The 15913-nt window shown below is 53.8% G+C and overlaps 2 protein-coding genes across 2 annotated transcripts in view; both read right to left on the reverse strand.

Moving 5' to 3' along the window:
* Positions 1 to 15913, reverse strand: part of LOC135507226 (slit homolog 2 protein-like) — a 640120-nt gene that overhangs the window by 471806 nt on the left and 152401 nt on the right.
* LOC135507225 (NEDD4-binding protein 2-like) overlaps positions 299 to 15913 on the reverse strand; it is a 16292-nt gene continuing 677 nt past the window's right edge. Inside the window, exons 2-3 of the mRNA XM_064926819.1 lie at positions 15742 to 15865; positions 299 to 540 (exon numbers count right to left, since the gene is read on the reverse strand). Of these exons, the coding sequence (XP_064782891.1) occupies positions 495 to 540; positions 15742 to 15865 (170 nt within the window). The 3' untranslated portion in view covers positions 299 to 494. The remainder of the gene's footprint in view (positions 541 to 15741; positions 15866 to 15913) is intronic.

The following is a 15913-nucleotide window of genomic DNA, read 5'->3' on the forward strand; positions in this document are numbered from 1 at the left end:
AAATAGATTAAGACAATTTCTTCAGCAGCTATTAAAATAATTGTTAGAGACAGAGAGAGAGACAGAGAGAGAAAGAGAGGGAGACAGAGAGAGAGACAGAGAGAGACAGAGAGAGAGAGAGAGAGAGAGAGAGAGAGAGAGAGACAGAGAGAGAAAGAGAGGGAGACAGAGACAGAGAGAGACAGAGAGAGGCAGAGAGAGAGAGAGAGAGAGAGAGAGAGAGAGAGAGAGAGAGAGACAGAGAGAGAGACAGAGAGAGAGACAGAGACAGAGAGAGCGAGAGAGAGCAAGAGAGAGAGACAGAGAGAGAGAGAGAGAGAGAGAGAGAGAGAGACAGAGAGAGAGAGAGAGAGAGAGACAGAGAGAGAGAGAGAGAGAGGGGATGGTGTGTTTTTTGTGTATGTGAGAGAGGAAGTGGTAGAGGTAGATTCCAGGGAGAGGGGAGGAGACAGTAGTGTCTTGATAAGGACAGTCAGTCACATGACAGCTTCATCTCAGTTCAGACACACCAGCAACAGACCTGGCTTAGGCTCAGTAAACCTGGGGAGAGAGGCAGAGAGAGAGAGGGGGGGGGAGAGGAAGAGAGAGAGAGGGGGAGGAAAGGAAGGGAGAGAGGGGGGTGAGTGTGTCGCGTTACCAAGTATTGACATAATGATTGTGTGTGTACCTGTAGCCCGGTGTTTTGAGGTACCTGTAGCCCAGTGTGTTGAAGTACCTGTAGCCCAGTGTGTTGAGGTACCTGTAGCCCAGTGTGTTGAGGTACCTGTAGCCCAGTGTGTTGAGGTACCTGTAGCCCAGTGTGTTGAGGTACCTGTATCCCTGTGTGTGTGTGTACCTGTAGCCCAGTGTGTGTGTGTACCTGTAGCACAGTGTGTGTGTGTGTACCTGTAGCCCAGTGTGTTGAGGTACCTGTAGCCCTGTGTGTGTGTGTACCTGTAGCCCAGTGTGTTGAGGTACCTGTAGCCCAGTGTGTGTGTGTGTACCTGTAGCCCAGTGTGTTGAGGTACCTGTAGCCCAGTGTGTTGAGGTACCTGTAGCCCTATGTGTGTGTGTACATGTAGCCCAGTGTGTCGCGTTACCTAGTATTGACATAATGATTGTGTGTGTACCTGTAGCCCTGTGTGTGTGTGTACCTGTAGCCCTGTGTGTGTGTGTACCTGTAGCCCTGTGTTTTGAGGTACCTGTAGCCCAGTGTGTTGAGGTACCTGTAGCCCAGTGTGTTGAGGTACCTGTAACCCAGTGTGTTGAGGTACCTGTATCCCTGTGTGTGTGTGTACCTGTAGCCCAGTGTGTTGAGGTACCTGTAGCCCAGTGTGTTGAGGTACCTGTATCCCTGTGTGTGTGTGTACCTGTAGCCCAGTGTGTGTGTGTACCTGTAGCCCAGTGTGTGTGTGTACCTGTAGCACAGTGTGTGTGTGTGTACCTGTAGCCCAGTGTGTTGAGGTACCTGTAGCCCTGTGTGTGTGTGTACCTGTAGCCCAGTGTGTTGAGGTACCTGTAGCCCAGTGTGTTGAGGTACCTGTAGCCCAGTGTGTGTGTACCTGTAGCCCAGTGTGTGTGGGTACCTGCAGCCCTGTGTGTGTGTACCTGTAGCCCAGCGTGTTGAGGTACCCGTAGCCCAGTGTGTTGAGGTACCTGTAGCCCAGTGTGTGTGTGTACCTGAAGCCCAGTGTGTGTGTGTACCTGCAGCCCTGTGTGTGTGTACCTGCAGCCCAGTGTGTTGAGGTACCCGTAGCCCAGTGTGTTGAGGTACCCGTAGCCCAGTGTGTTGAGGTACCTGTAGCCCTGTGTGTGTGTGTGTGTGTACCTGTAGCCCAGTGTGTTGAGGTACCTGTAGCCCAGTGTGTTGAGGTACCTGTAGCCCTGTGTGTTGAGGTACCTGTAGCCCTGTGTGTGTGTACCTGTAGCCCAGTGTGTTGAGGTACCTGTAGCCCAGTGTGTTGAGGTACCTGTAGCCCTGTGTGTTGAGGTACCTGTAGCCCTGTGTGTGTGTGTGTACCTGCAGCCCGGTGTGTTGAGGTACCTGTAGCCCTGTGTGTTGAGGTACCTGTAGCCCTGTGTGTTGAGGTACCTGTAGCCCTGTGTGTTGAGGTACCTGTAGCCCAGTGTGTTGAGGTACCTGTAGCCCAGTGTGTTGAGGTACCTGTAGCCCAGTGTGTTGAGGTACCTGTAGCCCAGTGTGAGTGTGTACCTGTAGCCCAGTGTGTTGAGGCACCTGTCGCCCAGTTTGTTGAGGTACCTGTAGCCCAGTGTGTGTGTGTGTACCTGTAGCCCAGTGTGTTGAGGTACCTGTAGCCCTGTGTGTGTGTGTACCTGTAGCCCTGTGTGTTGAGGTACCTGTAGCCCTGTGTGTGTGTACCTGTAGCCCTGAGTGTTGAGGTACCTGTAGCCCAGTGTGTTGAGGTACCTGTAGCCCTGTGTGTGTGTGTGTGTGTACCTGTAGCCCTGTGTGTTGAGGTACCTGTAGCCCTGTGTGTTGAGGTACCTGTAGCCCAGTGTGTTGAGGTACCTGAAGCCCAGTGTGTGTGTGTACCTGTAGCCCTGAGTGTGTGTGTACCTGCAGCCCTGTGTGTGTGTGTACCTGTAGATCCGTGTGTTGAGGTACCTGTAGCCCAGTGTGCGTGTGTACCTGTAGCCCAGTGTGTTGAGGTACCTGTAGCCCTGTGTGTGTGTACCTGTAGCCCAGTGTGTTGAGGTACCTGTAGCCCAGTGTGTTGAGGTACCTGTAGCCCAGTGTGTGTGTGTACCTGTAGCCCAGTGTGTGTGTGTACCTGTAGCCCAGTGTGTTGAGGTACCTGCGCCCAGTTTGTTGAGGTACCTGTAGCCCAGTGTGTGTGTGTACCTGTAGCCCAGTGTGTTGGAGGTACCTGTAGCCCTGTGTGTGTGTGTGTGTACCTGTAGCCCTGTGTGTTGAGGTACCTGTAGCCCTGTGTGTGTGTGTACCTGTAGCCCTGAGTGTTGAGGTACCTGTAGCCCAGTGTGTTGAGGTACCTGTAGCCCAGTGTGTTGAGGTACCTGTAGCCCTGTGTGTGTGTGTGTGTGTGTGTACCTGTAGCCCTGTGTTGAGGTACCTGTAGCCCAGTGTGTTGAGGTACCTGTAGCCCTGTGTGTGTGTGTGTGTGTACCTGTAGCCCAGTGTGTTGAGGTACCTGTGCCCTGTGTGTTGAGGTACCTGTAGCCCTGTGTGTGTGTGTGTACCTGTAGCCCAGTTTGTTGAGGTACCTGTAGCCCAGTGTGTGTGTGTGTACCTGTAGCCCAGTGTGTTGAGGTACCTGTAGCCCTGTGTGTGTGTTGTGTGTACCTGTAGCCCTGTGTGTTGAGGTACCTGTAGCCCTGTGTGTGTGTGTACCTGTAGCCCTGAGTGTTGAGGTACCTGTAGCCCAGTGTGTTGAGGTACCTGTAGCCCAGTGTGTTGAGGTACCTGTTGCCCAGTGTGTGTATGTACCTGTAGCCCAGTGTGTTGAGGTACCTGTAGCCCTGTGTGTTGAGGTACCTGTAGCCCTGTGTGTGTGTGTACCTGTAGCCCAGTGTGTTGAGGTACCTGTAGCCCAGTGTGTGTGTGTGTACCTGTAGCCCAGTGTGTTGAGGTACCTGTAGCCCTGTGTGTGTGTGTACCTGTAGCCCTGTGTGTTGAGGTACCTGTAGCCCTGTGTGTGTGTGTGTACCTGTAGCCCTGAGTGTTGAGGTACCTGTAGCCCAGTGTGTTGAGGTACCTGTAGCCCTGTGTGTGTGTGTGTGCGTACCTGTAGCCTGTGTGTTGAGGTACCAGCCCTGTGTGTTGAGGTACCTGTAGCCCAGTGTGTTGAGGTACCTGAAGCCCAGTGTGTGAGGTACCTGAAGCCCAGTGTGTGTGTACCTGTAGCCCTGAGTGTGTGTGTACCTGCAGCCCTGTGTGTGTGTGTACCTGTAGCTCAGTGTGTTGAGGTACCTGTAGCCCTGTGTGTGTGTACCTGTAGCCCAGTGTGTTGAGGTAGCCCTGTGTGTGTGTACCTGTAGCCCAGTGTGTTGAGGTACCTGTAGCCCAGTGTGTTGAGGTACCTGTAGCCCAGTGTGTGTACCTGTAGCCCAGTGTGTGTGTGTACCTGTAGCCCAGTGTGTGTGTGTACCTGTAGCCCAGTGTGTTGAGGCACCTGTCGCCCAGTTTGTTGAGGTACCTGTAGCCCAGTGTGTGTGTGTGTACCTGTAGCCCAGTGTGTTGAGGTACCTGTAGCCCTGTGTGTGTGTGTGTACCTGTAGCCCTGTGTGTTGAGGTACCTGTAGCCCTGTGTGTGTGTGTGTACCTGTAGCCCTGAGTGTTGAGGTACCTGTAGCCCAGTGTGTTGAGGTACCTGTAGCCCTGTGTGTTGAGGTACCTGTAGCCCTGTGTGTGTGTGTGTGTGTACCTGTAGCCCTGTGTGTTGAGGTACCTGTAGCCCAGTGTGTTGAGGTACCTATATCCCTGTGTGTTGAGGTACCTGTAGCCCAGTGTGTTGAGGTACCTGTAGCCCAGTGTGTTGAGGTACCTGTAGCCCTGTGTGTGTGTGTACCTGTAGCCCTGTGTGTGTGTGTGTGTACCTGTAGCCCTGTGTGTGTGTACCTGTAGCCCAGTGTGTGTGTGTACCTGTAGCCCTGTGTGTGTACCTGTAGCCCTGAGTGTTGAGGTACCTGTAGCCCAGTGTGTTGAGGTACCTGTAGCCCTGTGTGTTGAGGTACCAGCCCTGTGTGTGTGTGTGTGTGTACCTGTAGCCCAGTGTGTTGAGGTACCTGAAGCCCAGTGTGTTGAGGTACCTGAAGCCCAGTGTGTGTGTGTACCTGTAGCCCTGAGTGTGTGTGTACCTGCAGCCCTGTGTGTGTGTGTACCTGTAGCTCAGTGTGTTGAGGTACCTGTAGCCCTGTGTGCGTGTGTACCTGTAGCCCAGTGTGTTGAGGTACCTGTAGCCCTGTGTGTGTGTACCTGTAGCCCAGTGTGTTGAGGTACCTGTAGCCCTGTGTGTTGAGGTACCTGTAGCCCAGTGTGTTGAGGTACCTGTAGCCCAGTGTGTGTGTGTACCTGTAGCCCAGTGTGTGTGTGTACCTGTAGCCCAGTGTGTTGAGGTACCTGTCGCCCAGTTTGTTGAGGTACCTGTAGCCCAGTGTGTGTGTGTGTACCTGTAGCCCAGTGTGTTGAGGTACCTGTAGCCCTGTGTGTGTGTACCTGTAGCCCTGTGTGTTGAGGTACCTGTAGCCCTGTGTGTGTGTGTGTACCTGTAGCCCTGAGTGTTGAGGTACCTGTAGCCCAGTGTGTTGAGGTACCTGTAGCCCTGTGTGTTGAGGTACCTGTAGCCCTGTGTGTGTGTGTACCTGTAGCCCAGTGTGTTGAGGTACCTGTAGCCCAGTGTGTTGAGGTACCTATATCCCTGTGTGTTGAGGTACCTGTAGCCCAGTGTGTTGAGGTACCTGTAGCCCTGTGTGTTGAGGTACCTGTAGCCCTGTGTGTGTGTGTACCTGTAGCCCTGTGTGTGTGTGTGTGTGTACCCGTAGCCCTGTGTGTGTACCTGTAGCCCAGTGTGTGTGTGTGTGTACCTGTAGCCCTGTGTGTGTACCTGTAGCCCAGTGTGTTGAGGTACCTGTAGCCCTGTGTGTGTGTGTACCTGTAGCCCTGTGTGTGTGTGTACCTGTAGCCCAGTGTGTGTGTGTGTGTACCTGTAGCCCTGTGTGTGTACCTGTAGCCCTGTGTGTGTGTGTACCTGTAGCCCTGTGTGTGTGTGTGTGTGTACCTGTAGCCCTGTGTGTGTACCTGTAGCCCTGTGTGTTGAGGTACCTGTAGCCCTGTGTGTGTGTGTGTACCTGTAGCCCTGTGTGTTGAGGTACCTGTAGCCCAGTGTGTGTGTGTGTACCTGTAGCCTGTGTGTGTGTACCTGTAGCCCTGTGTGTGTGTACCTGTAGCCCAGTGTGTGTGTGTACCTGTAGCCCTGTGTGTTGAGGTACCTATATCCCTGTGTGTTGAGGTACCTGTAGCCCAGTGTGTTGAGGTACCTGTAGCCCTGTGTGTACCTGTAGCCCTGTGTGTGTGTGTGTGCCTGTAGCCCTGTGTGTTGAGGTAACTATATCCCTGTGTGTTGAGGTACCTGTAGCCCAGTGTGTTGAGGTACCTGTAGCCCTGTGTGTACCTGTAGCCCTGTGTGTGTGTGTGTACCTGTAGCCCAGTGTGTTGAGGCACCTGTCGCCCAGTTTGTTGAGGTACCTGTAGCCCAGTGTGTGTGTGTGTACCTGTAGCCCAGTGTGTTGAGGTACCTGTAGCCCTGTGTGTGTGTGTACCTGTAGCCCTGTGTGTTGAGGTACCTGTAGCCCTGTGTGTGTGTGTACCTGTAGCCCTGTGTGTGTGTGTGTGTGTGTACCCGTAGCCCTGTGTGTGTGTACCTGTAGCCCAGTGTGTGTGTGTGTGTACCTGTAGCCCTGTGTGTGTACCTGTAGCCCAGTGTGTTGAGGTACCTGTAGCCCTGTGTGTGTGTGTGTGTACCTGTAGCCCTGTGTGTGTGTGTGTACCTGTAGCCCTATGTGTGTGTGTGTACCTGTAGCCCTGTGTGTGTGTACCAGCCCTGTGTGTGTGTACCTGTAGCCCTGTGTGTGTGTGTGTGTGTGTGTACCTGTAGCCCTGTGTGTGTACCTGTAGCCCTGTGTGTTGAGGTACCTGTAGCCCTGTGTGTGTGTGTGTACCTGTAGCCCTGTGTGTTGAGGTACCTGTAGCCCTGTGTGTGTGTGTGTACCTGTAGCCCTGTGTGTGTGTACCTGTAGCCCTGTGTGTGTGTACCTGTAGCCCAGTGTGTGTGTGTACCTGTAGCCCTGTGTGTTGAGGTACCTATATCCCTGTGTGTTGAGGTACCTGTAGCCCAGTGTGTTGAGGTACCTGTAGCCCTGTGTGTACCTGTAGCCCTGTGTGTGTGTGTGTACCTGTAGCCCTGTGTGTTGAGGTAACTATATCCCTGTGTGTTGAGGTACCTGTAGCCCAGTGTTGAGGTACCTGTAGCCCTGTGTGTACCTGTAGCCCTGTGTGTGTGTACCTGTAGCCCAGTGTGTTGAGGCACCTGTCGCCCAGTTTGTTGAGGTACCTGTAGCCCAGTGTGTGTGTACCTGTAGCCCAGTGTGTTGAGGTACCCAGCCCTGTGTGTGTGTACCTGTAGCCCTGTGTGTTGAGGTACCTGTAGCCCTGTGTGTGTGTGTACCTGTAGCCCTGAGTGTTGAGGTACCTGTAGCCCAGTGTGTTGAGGTACCTGTAGCCCTGTGTGTGTGTGTGTGCGTACCTGTAGCCCTGTGTTGAGGTACCTGTAGCCCTGTGTTGAGGGTACCTGTAGCCCAGTGTGTTGAGGTACCTGAAGCCCAGTGTGTTGAGGTACCTGAAGCCCAGTGTGTGTGTACCTGTAGCCCTGAGTGTGTGTGTACCTGTAGCCCTGTGTGCGTGTGTACCTGTAGCCCAGTGTGTTGAGGTACCTGTAGCCCTGTGTGTGTGTACCTGTAGCCCAGTGTGTTGAGGTACCTGTAGCCCAGTGTGTTGAGGTACCTGTAGCCCAGTGTGTGTGTGTACCTGTAGCCCAGTGTGTGTGTACCTGTAGCCCAGTGTGTGTGTGTACCTGTAGCCCAGTGTGTTGAGGTACCTGTCGCCCAGTTTGTTGAGGTACCTGTAGCCCAGTGTGTGTGTGTGTACCTGTAGCCCAGTGTGTTGAGGTACCTGTAGCCCTGTGTGTGTGTGTGTACCTGTAGCCCTGTGTGTGTGTGTACCTGTAGCCCTGTGTGTTGAGGTACCTGTAGCCCTGTGTGTGTGTGTACCTGTAGCCCTGAGTGTTGAGGTACCTGTAGCCCAGTGTGTTGAGGTACCTGTAGCCCAGTGTGTTGAGGTACCTGTAGCCCTGTGTGTTGAGGTACCTGTAGCCCTGTGTGTGTGTGTGTGTGTACCTGTAGCCTGTGTGTTGAGGTACCTGTAGCCCAGTGTGTTGAGGTACCTATATCCCTGTGTGTTGAGGTACCTGTAGCCCAGTGTGTTGAGGTACCTGTAGCCCAGTGTGTTGAGGTACCTGTAGCCCAGTGTGTTGAGGTACCTGTAGCCCTGTGTGTGTGTACCTGTAGCCCTGTGTGTGTGTGTGTGTGTGTACCTGTAGCCCTGTGTGTGTGTACCTGTAGCCCAGTGTGTGTGTGTGTACCTGTAGCCCTGTGTGTACCTGTAGCCCTGAGTGTTGAGGTACCTGTAGCCCAGTGTGTTGAGGTACCTGTAGCCCTGTGTGTTGAGGTACCTGTAGCCCTGTGTGTGTGTGTGTGTGTGTGTACCTGTAGCCCTGTGTGTTGAGGTACCTGTAGCCCTGTGTGTTGAGGTACCTGTAGCCCAGTGTGTTGAGGTACCTGAAGCCCAGTGTGTTGAGGTACCTGTAGCCCTGAGTGTGTGTACCTGTAGCCCTGAGTGTGTGTACCTGCAGCCCTGTGTGTGTGTGTACCTGTAGCTCAGTGTGTTGAGGTACCTGCAGCCCTGTGTGTGTGTGTACCTGTAGCCCAGTGTGTTGAGGTACCTGTAGCCCTGTGTGTGTGTACCTGTAGCCCAGTGTGTTGAGGTACCTGTAGCCCAGTGTGTTGGAGGTACCTGTAGCCCAGTGTGTTGAGGGGTACCTGTAGCCCAGTGTGTGTGTGTACCTGTAGCCCAGTGTGTTGAGGTACCTGTCGCCCAGTTTGTTGAGGTACCTGTAGCCCAGTGTGTGTGTGTACCTGTAGCCCAGTGTGTTGGAGGTACCTGTAGCCCTGTGTGTGTGTGTACCTGTAGCCCTGTGTGTTGGGGTACCTGTAGCCCTGTGTGTGTGTGTGTACCTGTAGCCCTGAGTGTTTAGGTACCTGTAGCCCAGTGTGTTGAGGTACCTGTAGCCCTGTGTGTTGAGGTACCTGTAGCCCTGTGTGTGTGTGTACCTGTAGCCCTGTGTGTTGAGGTACCTGTAGCCCTGTGTGTGTGTGTACCTGTAGCCCTGTGTGTTGAGGGGTACCTGTAGCCCAGTGTGTGTGTGTGTACCTGTAGCCCTGTGTGTGTACCTGTAGCCCTGTGTGTGTGTACCTGTAGCCCAGTGTGTGTGTGTGTACCTGTAGCCCTGTGTGTTGAGGTACCTATATCCCTGTGTGTTGAGGTACCTGTAGCCCAGTGTGTTGAGGTACCTGTAGCCCTGTGTGTACCTGTAGCCCTGTGTGTGTGTGTGTACCTGTAGCCCTGTGTGTTGAGGTAACTATATCCCTGTGTGTTGAGGTACCTGTAGCCCAGTGTGTTGAGGTACCTGTAGCCCTGTGTGTACCTGTAGCCCTGTGTGTGTGTGTGTACCTGTAGCCCAGTGTGTTGGAGGCACCTGTCGCCCAGTTTGTTGAGGTACCTGTAGCCCAGTGTGTGTGTGTGTGTACCTGTAGCCCAGTGTGTTGAGGTACCTGTAGCCCTGTGTGTGTGTGTACCTGTAGCCCTGTGTGTTGGAGGTACCTGTAGCCCTGTGTGTGTGTGTGTACCTGTAGCCCTGAGTGTTGAGGTACCTGTAGCCCAGTGTGTTGAGGTACCTGTAGCCCTGTGTGTGTGTGTGTGCGTACCTGTAGCCCTGTGTGTTGAGGTACCTGTAGCCTGTGTGTTGAGGTACCTGTAGCCCAGTGTGTTGAGGTACCTGAAGCCCAGTGTGTTGAGTACCTGAAGCCCAGTGTGTGTGTACCTGTAGCCCTGAGTGTGTGTACCTGTAGCCCTGTGCGTGTGTACCTGTAGCCCAGTGTGTTGAGGTACCTGTAGCCCTGTGTGTGTGTACCTGTAGCCCAGTGTGTTGAGGTACCTGTAGCCCAGTGTGTTGAGGTACCTGTAGCCCAGTGTGTGTGTGTACCTGTAGCCCAGTGTGTGTGTGTACCTGTAGCCCAGTGTGTGTGTGTACCTGTAGCCCAGTGTGTTGAGGTACCTGTCGCCCAGTTTGTTGAGGTACCTGTAGCCCAGTGTGTGTGTGTGTACCTGTAGCCCAGTGTGTTGAGGTACCTGTTGCCCTGTGTGTGTGTGTACCTGTAGCCCTGTGTGTGTGTGTGTACCTGTAGCCCTGTGTGTGTGTGTGTACCTGTAGCCCTGTGTGTTGAGGTACCTGTAGCCCTATGTGTGTGTGTGTACCTGTAGCCCTGTGTGTTGAGGTACCTGTAGCCCAGTGTGTTGAGGTACCTGTAGCCCAGTGTGTTGAGGTACCTGTAGCCCTGTGTGTGTGTGTGTGTACCTGTAGCCCAGTGTGTTGAGGTGCCTATATCCCTGTGTGTTGAGGTACCTGTAGCCCAGTGTGTTGAGGTACCTGTAGCCCAGTGTGTTGAGGTACCTGTAGCCCAGTGTGTTGAGGTACCTGTAGCCCTGTGTGTGTGTGTACCAGCCCTGTGTGTGTGTGTGTGTGTACCTGTAGCCCTGTGTGTGTACCTGTAGCCCAGTGTGTGTGTGTGTACCTGTAGCCCTGTGTGTGTACCCAGCCCTGAGTGTTGAGGTACCTGTAGCCCAGTGTGTTGAGGTACCTGTAGCCCTGTGTGTGTGTGTGTGTGTGTGTACCTGTAGCCCTGTGTGTTGAGGTACCTGTAGCCCTGTGTGTTGAGGTACCTGTAGCCCAGTGTGTTGAGGTACCTGAAGCCCAGTGTGTTGAGGTACCTGTAGCCCTGAGTGTGTGTGTACCTGTAGCCCTGGTGTGTGTGTACCTGCAGCCCTGTGTGTGTGTACCTGTAGCTCAGTGTGTTGAGGGTACCTGTAGCCCAGTGTGTTGAGGTACCTGTAGCCCTGTGTGCGTGTGTACCTGTAGCCCAGTGTGTTGAGGTACCTGTAGCCCTGTGTGTGTGTACCTGTAGCCCAGTGTGTTGAGGTACCTGTAGCCCAGTGTGTTGAGGTACCTGTAGCCCAGTGTGTTGAGGTACCTGTAGCCCAGTGTGTGTGTGTACCTGTAGCCCAGTGTGTGTGTGTACCTGTAGCCCAGTGTGTTGAGGCACCTGTCGCCCAGTTTGTTGAGGTACCTGTAGCCCAGTGTGTGTGTGTGTACCTGTAGCCCAGTGTGTTGAGGTACCTGTAGCCCTGTGTGTGTGTGTACCTGTAGCCCTGTGTGTTGAGGTACCTGTAGCCCTGTGTGTGTGTGTGTACCTGTAGCCCTGAGTGTTTAGGTACCTGTAGCCCAGTGTGTTGAGGTACCTGTAGCCCTGTGTGTTGAGGTACCTGTAGCCCTGTGTGTGTGTGTGTACCTGTAGCCCTGTGTGTTGAGGTACCTGTAGCCCAGTGTGTTGAGGTACCTATATCCCTGTGTGTTGAGGTACCTGTAGCTCCAGTGTGTTGAGGTACCTGTAGCCCAGTGTGTTGAGGTACCTGTAGCCCTGTGTGTGTGTGTACCTGTAGCCCTGTGTGTGTGTACCTGTAGCCCAGTGTGTGTGTGTGTACCTGTAGCCCTGTGTGTGTACCTGTAGCCCAGTGTGTTGAGGTACCTGTAGCCCTGTGTGTGTGTGTACCTGTAGCCCTGTGTGTGTGTGTACCTGTAGCCCAGTGTGTGTGTGTGTGTACCTGTAGCCCTGTGTGTGTGTACCTGTAGCCCTGTGTGTTGAGGTACCTGTAGCCCAGTGTGTTGAGGTACCTGAAGCCCAGTGTGTTGGAGGTACCTGAAGCCCAGTGTGTGTGTACCTGTAGCCCTGAGTGTGTGTGTACCTGTAGCCCTGTGTGCATGTGTACCTGTAGCCCAGTGTGTTGAGGTACCTGTAGCCCAGTGTGTGTGTGTACCTGTAGCCCAGTGTGTGTGTACCTGTAGCCCAGTGTGTGTGTGTACCTGTAGCCCAGTGTGTTGAGGTACCTGTCGCCCAGTTTGTTGAGGTACCTGTAGCCCAGTGTGTGTGTGTACCTGTAGCCCAGTGTGGTGAGGTACCTGTAGCCCTGTGTGTGTGTGTGTGTACCTGTAGCCTGTGTGTGTGTGTGTACCTGTAGCCTTGTGTGTTGAGGTACCTGTAGCCCTGTGTGTGTGTGTGTGTACCTGTAGCCCTGAGTGTTGAGGTACCTGTAGCCCAGTGTGTTGAGGTACCTGTAGCCCCAGTGTGTTGGAGGTACCTGTAGTCCTGTGTGTGTGTGTGTGTGTGTACCTGTAGCCCAGTGTGTTGAGGTACCTATATCCCTGTGTGTTGAGGTACCTGTAGCCCAGTGTGTTGAGGTACCTGTAGCCCAGTGTGTTGAGGTACCTGTAGCCCAGTGTGTTGAGGTACCTGTAGCCCTGTGTGTGTGTGTACTGTAGCCCTGTGTGTGTGTGTGTGTGTGTGTACCTGTAGCCCTGTGTGTGTGTACCTGTAGCCCAGTGTGTGTGTGTACCTGTAGCCCTGTGTGTGTACCTGTAGCCCTGAGTGTTGAGGTGCCTGTAGCCCAGTGTGTTGAGGTACCTGTAGCCCTGTGTGTGTGTGTGTGTGTGTACCAGCCCTGTGTGTTGAGGTACCTGTAGCCCTGTGTGTTGAGGTACCTGTAGCTCCAGTGTGTTGAGGTACCTGAAGCCCAGAATGTGTTGAGGTACCTGTAGCCCTGAGTGTGTGTGTACCTGTAGCCCTGAGTGTGTGTGTACCTGCAGCCCTGTGTGTGTGTGTACTCTGTAGCTCAGTGTGTTGAGGTACCTGTAGCCCAGTGTGTTGGTACCTGTAGCCCTGTGCGTGTGTACCTGTAGCCCAGTGTGTTGAGGTACCTGTAGCCCTGTGTGTGTACCTGTAGCCCAGTGTGTTGAGGTACCTGTAGCCCAGTGTGTTGAGGTACCTGTAGCCCTGTGTGTTGAGGTACCTGTAGCCCTGAGTGTGTGTGTGTACCTGTAGCCCAGTGTGTGTGTGTACCTGTAGCCCAGTGTGTGTGTGTACCTGTAGCCCAGTGTGTTGAGGTACCTGTAGCCCTGTGTGTTGAGGTACCTGTAGCCCTGTGTGTGTGTGTACCTGTAGCCCTGTGTGTGTACCTGTAGCCCAGTGTGTTGAGGTACCTGTAGCCCTGTGTGTGTGTGTACCTGTAGCCCAGTGTGTTGAGGTACCTGTAGCCCTGTGTGTGTGTGTGTACCTGTAGCCCTGTGTGTGTGTGTACCTGTAGCCCAGTGTGTGTGTGTGTGTACCTGTAGCCCTGTGTGTGTGTACCTGTAGCCCTGTGTGTTGAGGTACCTGTAGCCCAGTGTGTTGAGGTACCTGAAGCCCAGTGTGTTGAGGGTACCAGCCCAGTGTGTGTGTACCTGTAGCCCTGAGTGTGTGTGTACCTGTAGCCCTGTGTGCGTGTGTACCTGTAGCCCAGTGTGTTGAGGTACCTGTAGCCCTGTGTGTGTGTACCTGTAGCCCAGTGTGTTGAGGTACCTGTAGCCCAGTGTGTTGAGGTACCTGTAGCCCAGTGTGTGTGTGTGTACCTGTAGCCCAGTGTGTGTGTACCTGTAGCCCAGTGTGTGTGTGCCCGTAGCCCAGTGTGTTGAGGTACCTGTCGCCCAGTTTGTTGAGGTACCTGTAGCCCAGTGTGTGTGTGTGTGTACCTGTAGCCCAGTGTGTTGAGGTACCTGTAGCCCTGTGTGTGTGTGTGTACCTGTAGCCCTGTGTGTGTGTGTGTACCTGTAGCCCTGTGTGTTGAGGTACCTGTAGCCCTGTGTGTGTGTGTACCTGTAGCCCTGAGTGTTGAGGTACCTGTAGCCCAGTGTGTTGAGGTACCTGTAGCCCAGTGTGTTGAGGTACCTGTAGCCCTGTGTGTGTGTGTGTGTGTGTGTGCCTGTAGCCCAGTGTGTTGAGGTACCTATATCCCTGTGTGTTGAGGTACCTGTAGCCCAGTGTGTTGAGGTACCTGTAGCCCAGTGTGTTGAGGTACCTGTAGCCCAGTGTGTTGAGGTACCTGTAGCCCTGTGTGTGTGTGTACCTGTAGCCCTGTGTGTGTGTGTGTGTGTGTGTGTACCTGTAGCCCTGTGTGTGTGTACCTGTAGCCCAGTGTGTGTGTGTGTACCTGTAGCCCTGTGTGTGTACCTGTAGCCCTGAGTGTTGAGGTACCTGTAGCCCAGTGTGTTGAGGTACCTGTAGCCCTGTGTGTGTGTGTGTGTGTGTACCTGTAGCCCTGTGTGTTGAGGTACCTGTAGCCCTGTGTGTTGAGGTACCTGTAGCCCAGTGTGTTGAGGTACCTGAAGCCCAGTGTGTTGAGGTACCTGTAGCCCTGAGTGTGTGTGTACCTGTAGCCCTGAGTGTGTGTGTACCTGCAGCCCTGTGTGTGTGTGTACCTGTAGCTCAGTGTGTTGAGGTACCTGTAGCCCAGTGTGTTGAGGTACCTGTAGCCCTGTGTGTGTGTGTACCTGTAGCCCAGTGTGTTGAGGTACCTGTTGCCCAGTGTGTGTGTGTACCTGCAGCCCAGTGTGTTGAGGTACCTGTAGCCCTGTCTGTTGAGGTACCTGTAGCCCAGTGTGTTGAGGTACCTGTATCCCAGTGTGTGTGTGTACCTGTAGCCCAGTGTGTGTGTGTACCTGTAGCCCAGTGTGTTGAGGTACCTGTCGCCCAGTTTGTTGAGGTACCTGTAGCCCAGTGTGTGTGTGTGTGTACCTGTAGCCCAGTGTGTTGAGGTACCTGTAGCCCTGTGTGTGTGTGTACCTGTAGCCCTGTGTGTTGAGGTACCTGTAGCCTCTGTGTGTGTGTGTGTACCTGTAGCCCTGAGTGTTTAGGTACCTGTAGCCCAGTGTGTTGAGGTACCTGTAGCCCTGTGTGTTGAGGTACCTGTAGCCCTGTGTGTGTGTGTGTACCTGTAGCACTGTGTGTTGAGGTACCTGTAGCCCAGTGTGTTGAGGTACCTATATCCCTGTGTGTTGAGGTACCTGTAGCCCAGTGTGTTGAGGTACCTGTAGCCCAGTGTGTTGAGGTACCTGTAGCCCTGTGTGTGTGTGTACCTGTAGCCCTGTGTGTGTGTGTACCTGTAGCCCAGTGTGTGTGTGTGTGTACCTGTAGCCCTGTGTGTGTACCTGTAGCCCAGTGTGTTGAGGTACCTGTTGCCCTGTGTGTGTGTGTCCCTGTAGCCCAGTGTGTGTGTGTGTACCTGTAGCCCTGTGTGTGTGTGTGTGTGTACCTGTAGCCCTGTGTGTGTGTGTGTACCTGTAGCCCTGTGTGTGTGTGTACCTGTAGCCCTGTGTGTGTGTGTGTGTGTGTGTACCTGTAGCCCTGTGTGTGTACCTGTAGCCCTGTGTGTTGAGGTACCTGTAGCCCTGTGTGTGTGTGTGTGTACCTGTAGCCCTGTGTGTTGAGGTACCTGTAGCCCTGTGTGTGTGTGTACCTGTAGCCCTGTGTGTGTGTGTACCTGTAGCCCTGTGTGTGTGTACCTGTAGCCCAGTGTGTGTGTGTGTACCTGTAGCCCTGTGTGTTGAGGTACCTATATCCCTGTGTGTTGAGGTACCTGTAGCCCAGTGTGTTGAGGTACCTGTAGCCCTGTGTGTACCTGTAGCCCTGTGTGTGTGTGTGTACCTGTAGCCCTGTGTGTTGAGGTAACTATATCCCTGTGTGTTGAGGTACCTGTAGCCCAGTGTGTTGAGGTACCTATATCCCTGTGTGTTGAGGTACCTGTAGCCCAGTGTGTTGAGGTACCTGTAGCCCTGTGTGTACCTGTAGCCCTGTGTGTACCCTGTAGCCCTGTGTGTGTGTGTGTACCTGTAGCCCTGTGTGTGTGTGTGTACCTGTAGCCCTGTGTGTTGAGGTACCTATATCCCTGTGTGTTGAGGTACCTGTAGCCCAGTGTGTTGAGGTACCTGTAGCCCTGTGTGTACCTGTAGCCCTGTGTGTGTGTACCTGTAGCCCAGTGTGTTGAGGTAGTCTATGACAGCAGGGCGGATACGAGCCACTCCTCCCTGGCTGTGGTTCCCTCTTCCTGTTATAACTGACAGCTGAGACCTACACACACCCTGCTGACACTCTACACACACACACACACACACACACACACACACACACACACACACAC

Source organism: Oncorhynchus masou, chromosome 20, assembly GCF_036934945.1.
Source record: "Oncorhynchus masou masou isolate Uvic2021 chromosome 20, UVic_Omas_1.1, whole genome shotgun sequence".
Classification (NCBI taxonomy): domain Eukaryota; kingdom Metazoa; phylum Chordata; class Actinopteri; order Salmoniformes; family Salmonidae; genus Oncorhynchus; species Oncorhynchus masou.